The sequence below is a fragment of the Copadichromis virginalis genome, linkage group LG10, assembly GCF_057382275.1.
Source record: "Copadichromis virginalis isolate Kocher_CV1m ecotype Utaka linkage group LG10, C_Virginalis_male_GT1.1, whole genome shotgun sequence".
NCBI classification, from domain to species: domain Eukaryota; kingdom Metazoa; phylum Chordata; class Actinopteri; order Cichliformes; family Cichlidae; genus Copadichromis; species Copadichromis virginalis.
In genome coordinates, this window is record NC_140627.1 from 21,445,476 (window position 1) to 21,466,479 (window position 21,004).

The 21,004-nt window shown below is 39.8% G+C and overlaps 1 protein-coding gene across 2 annotated transcripts; it reads right to left on the reverse strand.

The window, feature by feature from the left end:
* Nucleotides 1-491: 491 nt before the first annotated feature.
* adad2 (adenosine deaminase domain containing 2) lies at nt 492-18,022 on the reverse strand. Of its 2 annotated transcripts, none has more exons than XM_085470658.1 (11): nt 17,795-18,022; nt 16,905-17,067; nt 16,074-16,218; nt 14,085-14,223; nt 12,191-12,319; nt 9,232-9,382; nt 8,815-8,985; nt 8,324-8,538; nt 7,452-7,686; nt 912-1,044; nt 492-793 (listed from the first exon to the last, which is right to left on the reverse strand). In XM_085470658.1, exons 2-11 carry the CDS (start codon nt 17,051-17,053, stop codon nt 683-685), a joined length of 1,578 nt encoding a protein of 525 aa, XP_085326784.1. In that variant the 5' UTR covers nt 17,054-17,067; nt 17,795-18,022; the 3' UTR covers nt 492-682. The 2 variants fall into 2 exon arrangements, with proteins under 2 accessions (XP_085326784.1, XP_085326785.1); XM_085470659.1 differs by lacking the exon at nt 17,795-18,022 and adding an exon at nt 17,572-17,694.
* Between the last annotated feature and the right edge of the window lie 2,982 nt (nt 18,023-21,004).

The following is a 21,004-nucleotide window of genomic DNA, read 5'->3' on the forward strand; positions in this document are numbered from 1 at the left end:
TTAATTAATACGCGTGCAAAACAACACAACGTTGTGCAATAGAAAGCATACAGAGAACATGTGTTAATATCTAACATTTAAAACTAAAGAAAACATTTATTTTTCTCCATTTTACTTCATCTTAAGTTACTATTAAACACAAGAGAACACATGGACCTCATTACAGACCTTATTTTGGTTCTTCAGGTGCTGATTTTACTCTGACTGGACTTAGTTTGGCTACAAATGCACAAAAAATAAATGAAATAATTCACATTTAAAAAAGGTCAAATGTTGAAAATAGTGAATGGCAGTAATATTAGATAAAAAACGCACACAGTTACCTTTTCATAACACGAGCTCCATAAAAGGAATTGTTCATTTTCAAGCTTCTGGCAATAATGTTGCTCAGTTCTACTTGACACGACAGAGAAAATGTTCCCCATTTTGTGCACTGTTAGCCTTTGAGCAATGTGTTTCCACCCACAACTCATTCAAACTGACTCCTTCAGTCTGGTGCACAACAGCAGGGCCTTGTTTATTTTTCTCAAACACCTACACAAACTGAAAACTCTAATGTCGTAGATAAAACAAAACTACAATTACTGTTGAAGGTAATTAGCAAAGTGCAGAGAAGAACAGCAAATCAAATCTCTCAAGGAACTTGGGTAAACATCGGCATGACGGGTTTCCAGCTGCGAGTTCAAGCGCTAAAGCAATCCACCAGCTTTTTGGAATTCCACAGTCCTGCGTGGTTTTCCAGGAACTGCTGTCTCACCAGCTCTTTGACCGTCTGGTAGACACTGGCTTCGACCTATAAAAGAATAAAACCATTTACATCATCAGACATCACATAAGTGAACTAAAAAGCCAACCTTCTATTACTCATCAAATGGAAAGCTTTGCACAGTTCACAGTGAGGATTCACAAACCTTGACACTGTGGTACGTGGGAAGCTCCAGCAGATAGGTGTGCCCACCCAGCTGTGCAACTTTGAGGAAATAACTGTAGAGGGCTCTCTTGCAAAGTCTGCTTGAGTAGCCAGGCACGCTCACAGAAGGAGAGCTGGAGAAACATTAAAATCCACCATTAACATTTTTCCAACAGTTAAGGTTTCCCACACATTACTTAAATTTGCTTTATGGTGCATTTGTCCTCTTTAAGTTTTCATTATACAACAAAAGATATACTATTTTAATGCAAGCAATTTTTAGGTGCATTTGATACCCCCCCCCCCCCCCCCACACACACACACACACACACACACACACACATTTCTTCTTAAAACTGCCGTTGAAGATTTTATTAGAAAAGAACAAAAAGACAGGAAGGTGAAGAGAAAAAGGGGAAATGATTGAAAAGGACCTGGGGCAGAAACGAATGCAGGCCACTATGGTAAGCTCTCTTCCTCTGGTACATGTAATGCACGCTCTACCAGGTGAGCTACAAATTATTTAAAGCTTTAAAAAACACTTTTCAGCTGTGGAGATTATGTGACCAGCAGCTAAGAAGGAAATGAAAATTGCCATTCCTCTTCCTGTTTTTGCTGCGCAATCAAACCTTCATTTTCCTAGAAATTATTTGCAGCCACTGGATTTTAATGCTGATGGTGTCATTCTGCCACAATGCAATCAATAAAAAACATATTTTGCAGCACAAAAGTTGTCCTTTGTTAATTGAAATGCATTTTCCACCTGACAAGATTCAACTTTTCAATTCTGTATCATTTAATGTCCACATTCTTCCTTCGTTTGCAGTCCAACTTCATGTACAGGCACTGCTCATATTGACATGATACAACAATGTATCCAAAAGCTGTTACGGTTATCAGTTTGAATTGGGAGCCCGATTAAATACTCACACCTTCTTATTTAACCATATTAGACAATGTACAGTGATTGCAGCCAATTAGCCAGCAGCAGTGAGGCATTTAGGGTATGATACCCTCCAAAAACTATAACTGGAAAAACATGTCCTCTCATTGCAGCACTGCAGCACTGTTTTTGACCTTTATGGCAGATGCAATGCTACTCTGGTGGGGACACACTCTGCTTCAGAGCTTATTTGTGCTAAACATGTCTGGCGAGACAATTTTATCACACTGCCGAGGTAAAGTGTGGCTGTGGTCTGGCTGAGAGAAAGAGAGGAAGGGTTTGCTGCAGGCACCACTAACACATTTCTTAGGGGATACTCTGGAGTGAGACACAGGGGAGGAACCCAGCAGCCTAAACAGACAAAATGTTGAGGAGGAATTGAGTGTGACTGCACTCACAGAAGCTGACATTAGCAGAGCCTGTTCAGAGAGACTCATTTTCAAATAATTTAAGGTCTCTTCCATCCTGACAAAGTCTATAACCCCTGATATTCTTCAAAACCTAGCTTTGTTTCTCTATTACTCAGAGACATTACATGTCCAGTGCATACTTAGAAGGGAAAGACTATTGAATCCTTCCAAGATAACTATTTCCTAAAAACCTCACCAAGTGCCTCGGTACTGAAAATCATAGTTAATAGAAAGTAAGACTTCTAAATCGCCAATTTAAAAAAAATGTCATGTGATTCAAGAAAACTTTCCTTTCACACTAATATTTGGAAGTTTTATGAGTAGGTGCACTGAGCTCAGTTACAGGAGGTCCACAAGCCAGTGTACTCCAAGTGGCAGCCCCAAGTCCAGATAAATGGGAAGGGTTGAGCAATGTTCCCTCTAATTTTTCATGTGTCTGAGCGAACACACAAACGCCCTGAGCGGTCCCTTGGACCACTGTGAGCAACAGCAGACGTGTGCACTGTGGTCACGCCAGCATCCAAGTTACATGGTTTATTAAAATAATCAAATTACAGCGTTTACATTCATGTTAGACTACTTTTAATTAACTGCTTTAGCCCACTTACAATGAAAATTAAAAAAAAAAAAAAATGTTGTTCATGGCCTGTGTATGTTAACACTATTGGAAGTAAAAATAACTTGGACCCCAATTTTGAAAACACAACTTTCTCTCTTTTTTAATATGAAAGCTCTGATTTGTAGGAGTCTGTGGTCTGGGAGAGAGTCCTGTAACTCTCTGTCTGCAAAATACAGTATATAATGACCAATATTGGGCAATTAATTATATAGTTACTTCTAGAGCAGGGCGATATGACCAAAAATATTTATCACGATATAGATTTGAAAATTTGCGATAACGATATAACTGACGATATAATTGACACTAGACAAAATACTTTACAATCCACAACTTTATTAGTTAAAAAGAAAAATCTATGTATTTTCCACTTAAACAAGCAGCTGTTTTTTTTTTAAAATCTGCATTAAAGTTGTATAAAAACTTAACAGTGCGAATGTAAATTCCTCGCTGACAGTTTAACCAAAACGCATTTCCAGTGGAAATTGGCCGACATATCCTCAGTATAACCATGTATAATATCCACAAAACTTAAAAAGAGGTTATACACACACAATACAGTATAATTATGTTGAAGCACAGTATGTATCACTCCACGAGACGTGATTATAAGGGGCACTGTCGATTTTCAGAAAAATCAAAGGATTGATTTTAAGTGTGCTGTATTTTCCAAAAAACACGGTAATAACGACGGCCCGCTAGCAATGCTCTACCAAAAATAGTGCTTTGTTGTGTATCTGACGGACGAAAGCTAAACCAGTTCCACACCACTGAAGTTGCAGCATTTTTACAAACCAATTCTGGTTCATCTGTTTCATTCAATGATCCGCTTTCACCCTTCTCATTCTCCGTCGCCTTTTTCGCCATGTGCGTATGAAAACAAAGCCACTGCGCATGCGTGTTTTACCCATATTCTATCACGATATTTCATTTTCTTGTCGTTGCCCAACATTATACCGGTATTACCGTGAACGATATGATATGGCCCAGCCCTAGTTACTTCTTCAAAAAAGTAACTGAGTTATGCAAACAACAACGTTTTTGCAGCTGTTTACCTAAAAATGCAGCCAAGGCGTTTTTTAAAAATAAAAATTTCAAACTATTTACAGAACAATCAGCTGTTCTGCATCAAATTTGATGCCACACACATTATTTGTGCCACTCCATAAAATAATTTCTGTCCACTATGAGATAAAGGAGAACAACAGCCTGATACCTGCAGGCCTGACAACAGGAGATGTATCACTCCTGTAACACCTGTAACATTCGGTAGTCGCCTCATTGTTCTGACACACACAACAAAACTACACTACACACTAACTACACAAAATTTGCGCTAAACGTCGCAAATCTCTCACATCTCAAAACACCGCTGTCACTCCTAAAACTTACCCCTTCCTAAACAACTAAATGCCATGTTGCCATATCATTTTTTGATTGGTCGACATGGTACATTTTTCCACCAAGAGGAAAAGGTGGGGTTTTTGGTTTTGCTCACAGGTGGAGAGCAACGCCGTTTTTACCGTTTCTTCCCGCAGTAAATATAAACAACGATAGTATTCAGGAAGAAAACCAAACATTGCAGATATTTTTTATCATAACTCTGGTTTTACGTGGCCTATCAACACTATTAAAAAACTGATATAAAGTCCACAGTTTTTCCATCAATTGTTCCGTCTGTCTTGCTCACATCTCCAATGGTTGTACACGTTGTCATTAACGTGGCTTCACTCTACATCAGCCACGCCGCTTTGCTAGCTAAAACACCGGTGTCGGCACATAAGGACGCTGTCATAGCCTGTCAACCACGTTGATTAGCTGCGTATATACGAATGTGAATCGCATTATTGGCTGGACTATGGGATAAGGTGGCATCGTTCTAATCCCATACGGGAGCAGCCAGTCACTCACTGACTAACACTGCAAAACAGAATTGTTTAAGTTTTAATTTCAATTCAGGTTAGGTTTTTTTCTGTGCGCAACGCAGATTTTCTGTGCACAGAGACCGTGCCAGCAGTGCGCAATTGCGCATGTGCACAGAGCATCCAGCGTAAAATCTTTGTCAACTCAAACATTCCGCTCATCAAGAGATTTCTGTAGTTGATTCGCCAGAGATGAGGTTGAAAACACTGTCTATGATACTGTTAGCCAAGGTGACCATGGAAATTGTGCTAATGTTGACAGAAAACAAGAGAGAACCAAGGAAGATATATTGTGTGTGCAGGAGAACAGGTGGAAGTGAAGCAAGGCCAGATATTGTTCTACCGTGGTGTACAGTGCTTAACCAATTTATTAGACCACCACCCAATATAAGGTTTACACCACACCTGCCCTAAACTAACAGTACTGGTAAAAATAAAAATGTTTCTGCAGTGTTTAATCCACAAGGATAAGCTCTTTAATCAAAATGATAAAACTTATGCAAAAAATAGTATTATTGTTATCCATGAACTTTCAAATGTACTGTTTGATTAAATAGGATTCATGTTTTCTTGTTTTTATGACAGGTGGTTGAGTAAATCTGTAAGCACTGAAGATGGAAAGAGAAGTGGAGTCTGAGTACTATTAAAAGAAAGCATGTGGAGAGTGTTGTGGAGGTGAAGAGTGTCAGACAGGATCAGACAGGAGTTTGAATCTGGAAATCAAAGCAGGCATGTTGACTATTAGGTGTGTCTGCAGCACAGGCTGGATGTCAGAAGAGAAAGGAATTCTGGAGTAATTTGTATGAAGTGGTAGAGAGAGGGTGATGATTGGAGCAGATTTCAATGGACATGAAGGAGAAGGGAACAGAGGTGTTGAGGTGGTGTTGGGTAGATATGATGTTAAGGAGAGAAATGCAGAAGGTCAGATGGTGGTGGGTTTTGTAAAAAGGATGAAAAGGGCTTCAAGAAAGGGAGGAATCTGGGGTAATGCATAAGACTGGATGAAGGTACACACAGGACTGAATCTTACACATGAGGTTCAATCTGAAAGAGACTGCAGGGAGTTGTCAGGGGAGAATGTAGCTAGGATAGAATGAAATGGAAGCCAGTAGGATGACTCTGGAAAACAAGAGGAAAAAGCAAATGCAGAGGTGAAAGTTAAAGGAGGAAGAATGTTAGTCAGAGTCCAGGGAAGAGTTGAGACAGGCTCTGGGTGATAGGGAAGAATTGCCAGATGACAAACGTACAGATGAAGTGGTGAAGGACACTTCCGAGGATTGAGATAGAAATGTACTAATGAATGAAGAGTGTTTAAAAGGTGGATGGAATACATTGAGGATGATGAATGAAGAAAATGAGAGAAAGCAGGGATAGACAGAGAGCTGTTGGAGCAAGATCAAGGATAGAGGTGAGCAGCAGTTATGGTTTCATACCAGTTTCTGATTTTCAAATGTTGATGAAGAGTGGTCCAGGACATGTGAGGTGTGCAGTAGAAGTGGCAGGTGGGTTCAAAGTGGGGGTGGGATTACATCATCAGGAGTCTCTGTGGACTATGATGTTCATAGACAACATTGAGATCTCTAGTGAGAGTAGGGAGGGAGTAGAAGAGAGCCTGGAGAGGTGGAAGTATGCCCTGAAGAGAAAATGAATGAAAGCCACTAGAGGCAAGACAGAATACGCTTGTGAGTGAGCAGGAGACAGGAGAAGATGAGCTTAAATATCTGGGGTCAACCATCCAAAGCACTAGACTAAGAGCACAACAGAAGAGTGTGCAGGCAGGGTGAGAGTGTGGCGATGAGTGTAGGGGTGATTTGTGACTGAAGGATAGCAGAGTCAAAGAGAAAGTTTACAAGATGGTAATGAGAACTGAAAGGATGGTTTGGAGACAGTGATGCTGAAAAAAAAAAAAAAAAGAGCAGAAAACCAAGGTGGAGGTGGAAAATTTGAGGATTTTAAGATTTTTCATTGTGACCAGAATGGAAATGATTAGAATTGAGTTCATCAGAGGAACAGCTCAGGTCGAGTGGTTTGGAGACAAAGCTAGAGAGAGTTGGTGTGACAGAGGAGGATGTTGGGAATAGGATGAGATGGATGCATATGATCTGCTGTGGCAAGCTCTAAAGAGAGCAGCCCTCTGCATACCTCGTGTCCTGAATTCCTGCCTTTAAATTCTCTTCAGAAGTCTATTTTTCTTTGCTTTTTTTTCCTTTCTAAATAGTTGACACTTAAAACCATGGTGTTTGCCTAAAAATAACAGTTCGAGCAAGAGGACAACAGCTGAAATAGGCAGCAACACTGCAGTGGGAAAAAAAAAAAAAAAAAGGATCTTAAATCTATTTTTGGCTGTAATCTCTGCTCAAGGACAAAACAGCCTCCAGAGAAAGCCATGTCTGTGTCACACTAACTACTGGACATCAGCAGTTGTCGGCAGCAGCAAAGCCCAGTGATGGCAGGAGCCCCAGGCAACACAGAGGCCATGAAAGTAGACAACTCTGACAACAGCTCTACCATTTCTCTACAAATGACAGCACAAGGAAAATTTTCATACTTGTCCCAAATCTATGGTGTAGAAACACCACATTTTCTAAAAACTTCATCTAATTTATGACAAAGACTGATTTCTTGAAAAAGAAAAAAAGGGTCTTACCCCTCCACAATCAAGCCCTTGCTGCTGTCCAAAACTTCAATATCCTGGTCCCCGAGGCACCAGTTGATGCTGAGGTTTTCATGATGCAGCGAGGGCACAACAGGCCCCACGTAGTCCCCGCAGACAAAGACGATGTCATGTTTCTTGTAGGACTGCGGCAGAAAGATCTGCCATCCATCACCCAGTCGCTTGCTGGTGATATCAGACACTTCCTGGTTCATGAGCTTCTGGCCTCCTAAGTAAGATTTTAGAAACATTTGCAACAGAAATAAATTAATTTATGCAAAATTTAGTTTGTTATGATGCCACCTTTAGCCAATTACATCTGCAACGTTGAACTGGAATTAAAGCTTGTCAGTATTTCCAATATTTTGAAATGCGTTGGCTCACTATCTTGCTGATACATGGATATGATGACTGATTCTGCTGTACATAGATAGATACTGTGCAAAACTGTTGACCCACCCCTCATTTCTTTATATTTTGCTCATACAGAATAATGCTAATAAAGAATAAACTGAAGCAGACTTGCTTTACTTTTTTTGTAATGGTTTTAAGCAATAGTTCTCCAGATTTTCTGAAGGTCTTTCAAAGTTTTACTTTGGCCATTGGCTGCTTTTTCACTCATTTTTAGTTCAGCTCTTGTACCTGACCATTTTCAGCTCTTTGGAAACCAACCTTTAAAAATGGGAATAAATTATGTGTTCATAGTAGAAAAAACACCAATTTTCATGAAACTTGTGCATGAACAACGGAAGAAACCACTACATTCTAGTGCTGATCCAAATATTTGTAGAAAAACATCCAGGTATTCATGATGGGTCTAGCTGCACTTCCCTTCTAATAAAGAATAAATGCTTTAAGCGTCTTACCTAGTACCATGCTTGTGATGTAAAGCGGCTGAATAAAGTGGCTCAGTAATGCACCCTGAATCCCAGTAACAGTCCAGCGGCAAAGTTTGTCACTGCCAGACATGCAGCAGACTTTGGCGCCCCAGAGACTCGGGTCAAGGTAGGCCACAGGGACCAGTAGGCCTTTGAAATGATACTGGAGAACCATAGAGGTCCAGGTGTCGTTTGCAGAAACCCTAAAACAGGACATTATGTTACATTTTAGTTTACTAGAACTTAATCTTCATGAGTAATGGACAAAATTTAATGTCCATTATAAACAGAGTTAAAATTAACCCATAGAAAGGTTAATATTATTCTGTGTTTTACAACATGTACAAAATGTCACATTTCTTGGAAGATAAATCCACAGATTTGAATTGAGACCTTTTACAAGTACACAGGAAAATATGACTTAAAAACATGTATAAAGAAAGAATCAAAAGAATGGGATAATTAGCGGATTGCTGTACTTAAAGTAGAAGTTCGTAGGAGCTCCTTCGGGACACTGATTGGTGTAGAGATGCAGACTGATCTTGGGTTTGAGCTGAAGCTGGTGGCTGGCTGCACTACTCTCAAAAATACAGCTCTCCTTGGCCTTTGGATCAGCATCAAAGAACAGCAAAAGCTGTTTATACAGAAACCTGAACACAAGCCAGAAAAATAAATATGATTCCCACTTTAAGCTGCAGCAGCACTTTCAGTGAATCAGAAGCATTATAACTGGTAGAGAGCAAGTGAGATGTTGCAGCCTGCTTTTTACATCTTCATTCTGAATATTAAGAATAGATATTTGAAGTTCAGGTGTTCTAAATCAGAACCAGCACTTTAACACCTGCATTCTTGAGATTTGGATGAAGTATTTAGGAACTAATTTTAGAAGTTAGTACCTTAAAAGAGCCCGTCTGGCAATGATGATGGCATGGCTGTCATGAACCATCACCCCATTGTAGCAAAGCCATTCGCTACAACTTGAGCGGCCAGATCCCACTGCCACTACCTTGTATTGCTCACATGGACGACCTGCTGTATCCAGAACTTCTGTGGGGAAAAGATAGTTTTTCTTCTCAAAGCTTCATTAGCGATAGCTTTAATTAACAATGACTGCGAGAGATGGAAGTAAAGATGACACAGAATGATGCTTATAAAATACTATTTAGTTATTTTATTCTGGACCTTGAAGCAGCAAATCCACTGAAACAAGTAATTTTGGTTCCTCTTAAGACCTCAGTCACTAGGGAAGAATCTGTAATCCCCGACTTGTTGGCAAGTGGTTACCTGCTTTTACTTGTTGAAATTGTTCCTAAAACCAGAGCTGTGACTGAAAAATTGTTAGCAGATTGCCGCAGTTGCCCATAATTGTGTAAATGCTGTAAGGCATTCACACTATTGAGTTCCCGTTTCTCTTTATTCTTTTTTATTCCTCTAGTTTGAATGGAAAATGCCATCTTTTCTTCAAACACTTAACACCAACTACTAATGGTATAATAATGAGACGATCATAATAAACCAGATATGGAGAGCCTTTGCCTTTAAAGTGAAAACTGTTCTTTACCGCTGGAACTAGCACGATTCCAAAAGTTGCAGCTTTTACTTTGAAGATGAGCATTTTTCACACTTTCTTTACTGCTCTACGAGAAATTGGTAGGGTGTCCTCAACCTGTGTCCAAGTTTGTGTGACTGACTCTTAAAGGTACTTTTATGCTCTCCGTTCACCACCTGTTGAACGGCATGACTAAAGTTATATCACATCTGTTTGTGCTGATGTGCTGTTTTGATGTTGATTCAGTCAGTCAGATAATAACAGATTACATACAGAGAGATGGTGCAACAGTTTGGAAACATTTTAGAGACATGGGGGTGTCCAAATTCATGGGCTGCATCCTCCTGAAGCCGCATTTGTAGGCCGATTACGCCACAGCGACACGCCGAAGGCTGTCCAAATTCGTAGACTCCTCCGAATGCAGCTGACAAATGTGTCCTCCTTTTCCCGAAATTTGAAGGTTGGGTCGGGTGTATCCTTTGTGGCCCTCCATATCCCAGAAATCATAGCATGGCCCAGCCAATTCCAGTTTTCAACAATGGCTGCCGCTACTAAGTTTTAATATTAATCTTATTACTCTTTCTCGATCACAAAATAAACTTAACATATTTTCAGGCGAGAATGTAGCTGTGTAAACTTCAAATATCTGCTAGGTTTATCAAGATATCATATATTTGCAAAAGTGCTCTGACGTTTTCAGAGACATCTGTTACCCACCAGATCAATAGCTAGCCAGGAGCTCGAGGGTCACTAGAGCCGCCGAGAACGGCACAACTGCCGGCACATAATTTTCAGATCACCGCGGTCCTTTGCTACTCAGGTTAAACGTGATATAGGAGTCGCTTAGATAACCTAAAAATGTTATTGTTTGGCTTTTTTCAGTGTTTTATTTGTTCGTGAGTAAATCAGTTTGGCTGAGATTAAAGTTATTAGATTAAATTACATTTTATTAATCACCCGGGTGGGTTCCTCCTTGGTTTTCACAGAGCTGAATAAACAGAAGTGTGAGATAGTCGAGAATTTACACCAGTGTCCTGTTATATTTTAGATAGCAAGGAGCAGCTGAGTTTATTAAACTCCACCGAGACGCAAATCTGAAAGCTAGACTGTCCAATTTCACAGCGGTTTACTTCCGGCCTACCCAGCCTTCTGAGGACCCCGCCTACGTAAACCGCGGCCCATGAATTTGGACACAACCTTAGTGAGAAAAACAACAACATTGTTTTTAATGTCTTTGCTTCCTGTTTTAACTTTACTTCCTTTATCAGCACTGATGTAGCATTATCTCCTCAGTGGTGACACCTACTGTTCAGGAGAATACTCCAATAGCTACCTGCATCCTAACACTGACCATAAAAGTGGCACCTTAAGGCTGTGTGACTGAATCTTTAGCCATTTCTCTTTCAAACGACTGAAGGTTTGAATAGCACATGTGTGGAGATGCTGTGCGCTTAAACTGATGATACCAGGTTAAAAAAAACAACAACAACAACAACAAATCCTGTCAGGAACTGAGCATTTAGAGCACTGTGAAGCCTGAACCTTTAGACTCATAGGGACTGCTGACCTCATTAATAGGAGATTACTTTACATCAGTCTAAATGGCAACTCTCAAACAACTAAGAGGCCTTCTGTGCAGGAATGCCGCACAGTTGTGTAGTCGTGCATTCGGTAGTCATATCGAATTAGCTCTCAGCTTGTGCAATTTAGACACTGTGTGTCTTAAAAGGAGTTTCATCTCCTAAATGGTTCTTCTAAATTGACTCGCTCAGATTATAACTTCCGTTATTTTACTTCACATAGAAGTGCCAAAGAATTATGTTTTTATATACACATATCTTCTGCTTCCATGATTATTAAAAGAAAGAGTCTGCATATATTGCTTTAATTCCACAATATTATCTTTTAATGAGTGACCCATCATATTTAATGGAAATTTCCAGTTGGCTCACATGTGATATCATACACACTTTATGATAATTGAGTGCGACCTTTTTTTCATGCTTTGAAATCTTCATGATGTGGACTGCTAATGTCTGGACATTTAACATACTACTGCAATAATGACCTGCCACTGGTACAGGCTCACTTTAGGCATTTATAGACAGTTAAGAGTAAAACTAGTCTCCTTCTTTAGCACTGTTAAGATACAGATTTAATAAAATAAAAAAAAAAAAAGGTTAAAAATAAACGGGATACATCTATTAAATATCCAGGAGCCACTTATAACCTACTATGAAAACAATAAAATCCTGCAGTGAAGTGCACAAATCTAATGGAAAACTGCACGTGTACAAGAAGCTTACCTCTTATCAAGACAAATGCTGCCATGTGGCTCTTGCAGGCATAGAAATCTGGACACATTTTCAGGAGGCTGTCAAACTTCTCACTGCTTATAGCTGCCATGTGATTCTTGTGCCATTCAGTGCGCCAAACTGGAAGAAAGATAAACAGCAGAATCCAGCTATATAATCAGGGACAGAGCGTATTTTGGACATCACTCATCTGAGTGTCCTTAAAACTGTGGAAGCAGAAGGACTTTGCCTTGAAAATGTTTATGATATTGCTACACATCATAAACATTGTCAGCTGACTGGCTGAATATATGTGAGAACTTCGCTTTTTTCCCCTCATGCTGGTAGTGACAAAGGAGTTTACCACATGTGCTAAAATGAAGAGAAATGTATTTAAACTAATCTATTGTACACTTCTGAAAGAAACGTGCAACACTTCAGTCCAAAGATAAGCGTCTGATGAAGCAGTGGAGGTGAGGTATAAGCAAGCAGAACTTCTTACAAACAGAAAGAAAAATGTAGGCGTCACACTTGGCGCCTTCATCTTAAAATATGTTCAAAAAGAAATAAAAAAAAATAAAAATAAGTAGAGGGCATTTTGCATAGGTTTGAATATAGGAGTGTCTTGTGAACAAGACCACTGGTTTGAAAACCACTGATCTGAAAACCCTGAAACGGAGCTTTCAATCTCAACAGGAAAAAAAGGACCTTAAAAGGGTGAACGTGTGAAAAGATTTTCTTGAAGGGAGGTTGATGACTGACTTGTGTGTGATCAGTAGTGATATTCGATGACTGTATGACCAGGACAGAGTGACTCAGGCACAGGCAACAATCATTTTTTTTAAAGTTACAGTCAGTCTTTTTTGAGGTCATTTTAATAAAATAAGAATGTTACCTTCATAAATATACACCGATTAGAGTGTAGTTACGTCTGCAAACAAATTGATGCATTGTCAAAGCCTTAGAATTAATCCATTAAAAATACACAAGAGCAGTGACCGGTTTGTGGAAGTTGCCATATTAACATACCATCTTAAATGCATGGACTTCGCCATTCCACCTAATTGCATGTTATGTTTTATACTAGAGACCAGTCACAATTGCAATTAATTTCTACACATTCAGACTCAAGACATGAAGGATCATTCCTATGCTTTTAATCATGTGACAAGGGTCCCCTTCACCAAAAAGCAAAAACACAAAGGAAAGAGACAATGTGACCAGTGTCTGAATAAAACTAACACATACAAGTGTGCATAAACATGCTTTTTATTCCCAAATCTGTCAGCAGATTAGACATGCAACCATCCCATCTCTGGACAGCTGATAATGAGCCAGCTAACAGCTAACAACAACAGCTGGTTTTGAGTTAACATTATACCACCTAATGTACGGCAGTTTGATTACATTCTCACATCATGTGAGAGTTGTTTCGCTTATTGTCAGAGTTCAACAATGTTAGATCCACTTCAAAGAAAGTTTACCTAATGCCAGCTAACAGGAGCATAAAGAAGTTCAGGATATCCTCAACAACTTGCCTTAGTATCACTGTCATCAGAAAGAAGTGAGCTTCACTTACTCATCATCTCGTATCAGACTCCTTTAGAAAGGTTTAACAACCTCCTGCACTAACCACAGCTGCCAGAGTTTTTTGTACTACAATGGCCACTATAACTAGGATTACGCATTTGAATTGGAAGCTGTAAGAAAAAAATAATTCATGACTATAATCTGATATCTACTGACATCTAATTGTGCCTTTAACACTGGAGGGAGCAGATTCGCAGCTGTGAGAACAAACTATCAAACAGGGTGTTTCTGTGTATACTAGCTGGTAGCAACTGCAGAAGTGCCACTGAAAATGTGAGCGCTTTCAAGTTTTACTTTTATTAAATTGCTACTGTACCTTCAGTCTTTGTGGTTGTATCAGGTTGGTTTATGTCCTTGACCTGCTCTGTTAGAAGATCTTCATCTGACAGTATGCTTTCAGGAGGTGACATACCATGAAGGGAGAGCACAGCTGGTTCATCATCCGAATCTTCAGCCTGAGAAAGACAAAACCCTTCTTTAACCTCCTAGGACCTGGCGTCCACATATGTGGACATTACATTTTGGGTTACGACGACATTATACTGCTACTGTTCTATCAAAATTTTAAACTAATATCCTCATTTGTGGCTCTTATTTTTCTTAAAAACAAAAATAAGGTAAAAAAAAAAGAAAAAAAAAAAAAAAAGAAAGAAATCTGGTAATTCTTTGTTTTTACATTCATTGAGCCCCAATGTGCCCAAACATCAAAGAGAAATTAAAAATGCCTGCTGTGGAAGAGTTCGGGTCTTAGGAGGGTAAAAAAAACAAAAAACAAAAAAACCCCAAAACAAACAGGACTCTGGTGTTCTTATCATTCTTGAGCCAACTGATCTTGAGCCGTTATCAAGGAAACACAAGGAAGGCAGTGTTATGTGTGAGATAAGCACTGAATGCACTTCTGCTGTTCACAGTTAAAGTGACAAGGTGGCTGCAGGTGGTTTAGAGCCCCTTCACTAAACTGGATAATGGTATGAACCACTGTTCTGCTTGCCAGTCAAGCAATTTAATGTTAATTATCGCAGATATTGAGATTGCATTTTGATGTCAGATTTTCAAGTATGGTTTAATGCCACAATTAATTCACATATCTTAATTAATCTGTGAAGTACACCTTCTGAATAAGAGATGATAAGTAGATGTATAAGACCTTGTCAGCATCTCATCGTCTGAGATAAGATTTCTAATGAAAAAGTCTTAATAGCATAATACATTAAATGCAACGGCAGTGAACTTTCAGAAAACCTTGGTCTTATATACGCTGATCAGACATAACATTACGACCACTGACAGTTCAACTGAATAACATCAATTATCTCTCCATCATAGCACCTATTAGTGGGTGGGATATGTGAGCGAGCAAGTGAGCATTTTGTCCTCAAAGTTGATGTGTTTGAAGCAGGAAAAACTGGCAAGCTTAAGGATTTGAGCGAGTGATGGCTTGACAACAAGGTCAGACAATCTCCAAAACTGCAGCTTTTCAGCAAGACAAGAGCTGCAGTTGGACAGTTTTAGTGGTGGGCAGGTGAGCTTCCAAACTGAACCACAGAGCAATGAAAGAAGGTGGCCTCATATCAATCATGGCCGGCTGTGTGAGGCATTCTTACGTAGGGAACACCTGGCACCAGAACGTACTATACAAGAAGATGGCAAACCATCTTAGGCTACGTCCACACGTACACTGGTATTTTTTGAAAACGCAGATTTTTCTATGCGTTTGCACCTTTCGTCCACACGTAAACGGCGTTCTCGGTCACTGAAAACAGAGATTTTTAAAAACTCCGGCCAGGGTGGATATTTTTGAAAACTCCGTTTTTGCATTTACGTGTGGATGAGAAAAACGGAGAAAAACCTTGTGTCCTGCCATCCATGTGGATGTTATTTTGACATATATCACCTCGCATTGTTGGCGACCATGTGCACCCTTTCATGGAAACAGTATTACCTGATGGCTGCGGCCTCCTTCAGCAGGATAATGTGCTACAAAGCAAAAAAAGGTTCAGAAAGGGTTTGCTGAGCACAACAACATATTTGAGGTGTTGGCTTGGCCTCCAAATTCCACAGATCTCAACCCAGTCAGGCATCTGTGAAATGTTGTGGACAAATAAGGCTCCACCGCACAACTTACAAAACTTGACTGATCTGCTTGCTAACATCTTGGTGCTAGATACCACAGCACACCTTCAGGGGTCTAGCAGAGTCCATGTATTAACAGGTCAGGCCTCTTTTGTCAGCAAAAGTGGGCCAACACTATATTAGGTAGGTGGTCAAGGTGTTACACCTGATCTGTGTATACTCATATAGTTACCTCATTTTCCAACATTATGTCACCAGAATCATAATTATGGCTGAGTGTGGGGACGGCGCCCTTTTCGATTTGGGGTCTGTGGTCTCCTTCAGAAAGCAGAGCCTCTGGTGCTGTATCATAGTCTCCAGCTGCATGTTCGTTTGTCCTAGGAGGGCAACAAACACAGACCCACTAGGAAATGAACAGCTGATCCCTTATTCAGTCAGCACAAACAGCTAAAAATTAACAGTATTCTCACCTACAATTTCCTCTTAAAAAAAAAAACAAAACAAAACTGCTAACAACCTGCTAAGACTGCACACAAAAAATAGAACTGCATAAGTAAATGAATGAGGCTGTAAAAGTTCAGAGCAGATTAAAATCAAGTACATGAGAAGTTTCACAACCACAAGAGCCACTGTCTTTCTCACTGTCTTGAAACAATGGGTGCACTCATTAGTAACAGAGTGTAATGTGCCCAATTTTGGACCGGACACTGGACTCATTAGCAAGCTGTTCACCTGCCTGCTATGAAGCCTCAGTAAGACACAATAAAATCCAAATTGCTGTTGACAAAGAAACAGTTACATCCTGGTTTTATTGACCCACGCATCAAGAGTGCACTTCCCTGCAGTGAAACAGAAAATTAGTTACCTCTGTCCCAGCATGTGCGAGAGAAACGTGAAAGTGTATCTGTCGCGTTTAAAGGCAGGGTTTGTGTTCAAGGACATTTCAAGTCTCTCCACCAATTATACGGAGGTGAGTAGGAACACATACAAAAGTTAAGTCCTTGTCCAAACAGGTGGACACAGCATGTGACAAGGTGGCGGTCATATTTTTTTTCCCCATTACCTCAGCCCAGCAGCATCAGTGTAAATGTCTGCATCGTCTGTCTTGTGGACCTGAGGACAGTGAGGGCGTGGGCTCAGCTCACGGTCTGACAAAGACCAGAAACTAGCAGCACCTCTTCTCGAATATTTAAATGCTCCTCGACTAGTCATGGTGTTCGAACAACCTGCAAATACATACATACATACATACATAAATAAAACGGATTGGCGAACTGTCCGGGGTGTACCCGCCTCTCGCCCTATGGTGGCGTGAAGTTGCTACTGTTGCATTTATACATATTTAACAAAAGTAGGAATGAGTGTGTTCATCCCATTGTGCCTTGACAGCTTTTAATACTCATACTCATGAAATGACATTTTTGTTTAAATATATAATCCCAATAAAGCTATACCAACTACACGATTAACAGCAAACCAAAAGTAACAACCCCTAGCTTATTGACAGCTGATGATAAATTGTGATGTCTAGAGGCGATAACATTTCCCTTTTCCTTTAGTCCACAGCGCCAACACAAAATTTAAGTGTGCATTTTCTGCAGCTTTGCGGTTTAGCTGAGAGGCTAACTAGTTAGCTGCTATCAAAAGTAAACGACGAGTTAGCTAGTATAACCAAAAGTATCGACCGAGCTGAAATTAATTGACAGTAGGAAAAATATGAACAAGTTTACCCGTTTCAAACTGGAAAGAACGTCTAACTCTAAACTAGCCACCAATGCTTCGTTAGCTTCACTGATAAAGCTAACGTTAGCATCTTTCTGCTACCACACGTTAGAGCACCTCTACCAGTCCCGGCAGAAAACAATAAAACATGAAATTGTTTCACCGCGAGTTTGCCAGCGACTAAGTATTTAGTTAACACTTTAACTTCCAAATACACTGCTAAAAGCTTACCTTTACACTTAACGCTTGTTCAGGCTTTAAAAGACTAGCTAGATCTGACGTGGGAAGCCGTTGCAACCCAGAGACGATAACAGGTGTGAAAATCTGCGCGCAAGTGACCGAAGCAGCTACTTCAAGTCAACACCTGCCAATGCAATTAAAATTATATAAAATTATTAATAAATATAGCTATAATGAGAAACTTTCCAAAAGGTATGTGGACATGTTTCACTCATATGCTGCCTGACTCTTAGATAAGATAAGATAAGATAAGATATAACTTTATTAATCCCTCGGGTGGGTTCCTCTGGGAAATTCGATCTTGTATAGACTGCAATTATATTCAGTTACAATTTGGAAATATTCACATCATCACTTCATGAATTGTTTTGAATAAGGTTTGGGGAAAGGACTCTTAACAGATCATTCCAGTGAAACCGCATCATCAGAGTGAGAATACAAGGTGTAACTTTCCCAAGATTTGGACCTGATGCCACTTTTCCACCTGCATGTGTAACTGGTGCTTGCCAGTTCTGCCTTATAAGAACCAACCCCTGTTTTGACAACCCAGAGGTGACCCTAAGTCATTTAAAAAAAACATCCAAAGACCACAAGTACACAAAACAGAGAGGTGCTGACATACTGCTGAATATATGCTTCTTCTTCTTTTCTTTTCTTTTTTTTTGCACACCCCCATGTTGATGCAAACATGTTAATGGTGTCAACTCAGCATGACAGACATGCATGAAACATAATCAGCTGTCAGGGCTATGACAGACCCTAAACTGCATGAGCAGAAGAAGATGGATTGACAGATGGATGGATGATCGGCTGTCAATCAGCGGATGGGAATAAAATGATGTTTTGAGAGACACTGAATAAGGATGCATCTGAGGAGTGATCTCAAAATATACATATTAGGATTGACCACTCATGCCTCTTACACACATGTGTAAATATCCCAGATTCAGATCTCTACTTACACTGATATCCATGTGGATTTAATCAATTTCGGTGAAATTTCCATTGAATTCGGGAAATGAGAGGAAATGAAAGGGCGACTCTGCCAGGCTGGATCATTCATGTTTTATGTATTGACAGTAAATAAGCAAAACAGGTACAGCGATGGGTTGGTGATTTCTATGAATAAATAAATCTGTAGCACTGTTCACACACATACATTGCACGCCCATTCATTGATAAGAGTGCACGCACAACACACACCGAACCTCCAATGATGAAATGAGCACGCCACAGTTAAAATTAGAACGTGTGATTTGCAGTGGAGTAATGTGTCCCCCCCCCCGCCCATCATTGTGAAACTGCAGACTGAACTCTATTTCCCTTCTTGTCACCTCAAGAGAAAAAGCCTTCGTATGTGTTCTGAGCCAAACAAGACTCTCCTATGAGGATGTGTGTGTGCTTATGTCTCACTGTGCCTGTGTTTCACAGGAGACTGTGAAATGTTAAGTCACTCCCATCTCAAGAGAGCATGCTGAGGCACAATGGAAACTATCCCGGGTGTCATCTTCATTTTAAATACCACCTATTCCCTCCCTGACTCCCCGTCTTTGTCTCTTTCTATTCCCCTTACTCTCCCCTTCAATGTCTTTCTTACTCTCGTCTCCTTATTTTTTCACACCCACACATTCGCTCACAGGGCTGAGAGATTTCCCTGTTTATTTTTTTTTAATTAAAATAAAGAGACGGAGGAAACCACAGAGCTTGATACAGTCTTTTTTTTTTTCTGCTTAGGGACACTGTTTCCCAAATACATTGTCACAGTTTTTGTGTTGGAATATAGACAAGCAAAACTGTGAAACACTGAGCCTGTTGCAATTTTCTAAACATATGTTATTATGTGCACGTGTTTGTGAAAGTGTGATTGTGTTGGCCCGCTTGCGTATGTGTGCCTATGTGTGTCAAAAAAACAAATAAAAAAAACCCCTCTATGCACTGTTGATGAGCATTGTTGCTGATGCCCGACTGTCACAGATAACACTATAATGTATTAATTTATGATAATGCTCTCAATGCAAACCTGAATTTACACCAGCCGCTTTTTCTCTCATCATCTTTGGCTACTGCATATTATACTATACAGCAGTATGTGCTCTATGTGCAAATACAGTAGGATAAATATTTAGCTGCTATGTTCTTTTTATGAATGGTAGAAATACCTGGATTATTTCAGTTATGGAATTCAGTTACATTCTGTTTCTGCTCATCCTTAGACTTTTCAAGCCTGCTGGCACCATGGTTAGGTTAGGCAGTGTCTTTCAGTCGGCTGTCTCACTTTTTGTGTAACATTTTGTCAGATTTTCACTTGACAGTTATCAAACATTAAAAATTGGCATGTCTACAGACGACTTGGAAAAAACTAACAAACTGCAAAAATCCTTTAAGACAAATTCACCTTTAACTTTCTTGTACTGCAGGATGTCTTTCTCCAGGTTAAACTTTAAACATACAGTCTACATCCACCGTATTAGGTAGACTTGTAAATATCAAATCAGGCAATCACATGGAAGTGTCAACCTGCTAAAATTCAAAGTGTACATCAAAATGAGGAAGAAGTGTGATTTAAGAGACTTTGCCCAAGGCGTGGTTATTGGTATTTTTCAGTAATTGTTGCAACAGGATACACTGCCATGTCACAGAGCTCAAATAATCTCACACTGGTCTTGAATATGACAGTGGGTTCACTGTACTTAGCGGGCCCCCACAGTCACAGGATCTCAATTCATCAGAGTACCTTTGGGAAGTGGTGGGACAGGAGATTCACATCATGAATGTGCAGCTGACAAATCCGTGTGACGCTATCATGTCAATATGGATTAAAACCTCTGAGGAATGTTTCCAGCACCATGTTGAATCTTTGCCATGAATAATTAACTGAGATCTGGAGGTAAAAAAAAAAGAAAAAAAAAAGAGTCCAATCTACCATACAAAAGGTGTACCTAATGAAGTGGCCACTTACTTGAAGTGCAGCATATGTACAATATGTGGTTATAGATAAGATATAGATTTGAGTAAAATATAACAGGACTGTTTTGTGATGAATGCAGACACATTGTGTCTCCTCAAATTCAGCTATCTGTTGAAAAACGTCACTTTGAGAGTCAAAGGACCCTGAAATTAAAGCCTTCCCGACTCCCCGCAGAATCACCGTCTATTAGATTTCGTTTTTTTTAAAGTGAAATGTTAAGATTCTCATTTATG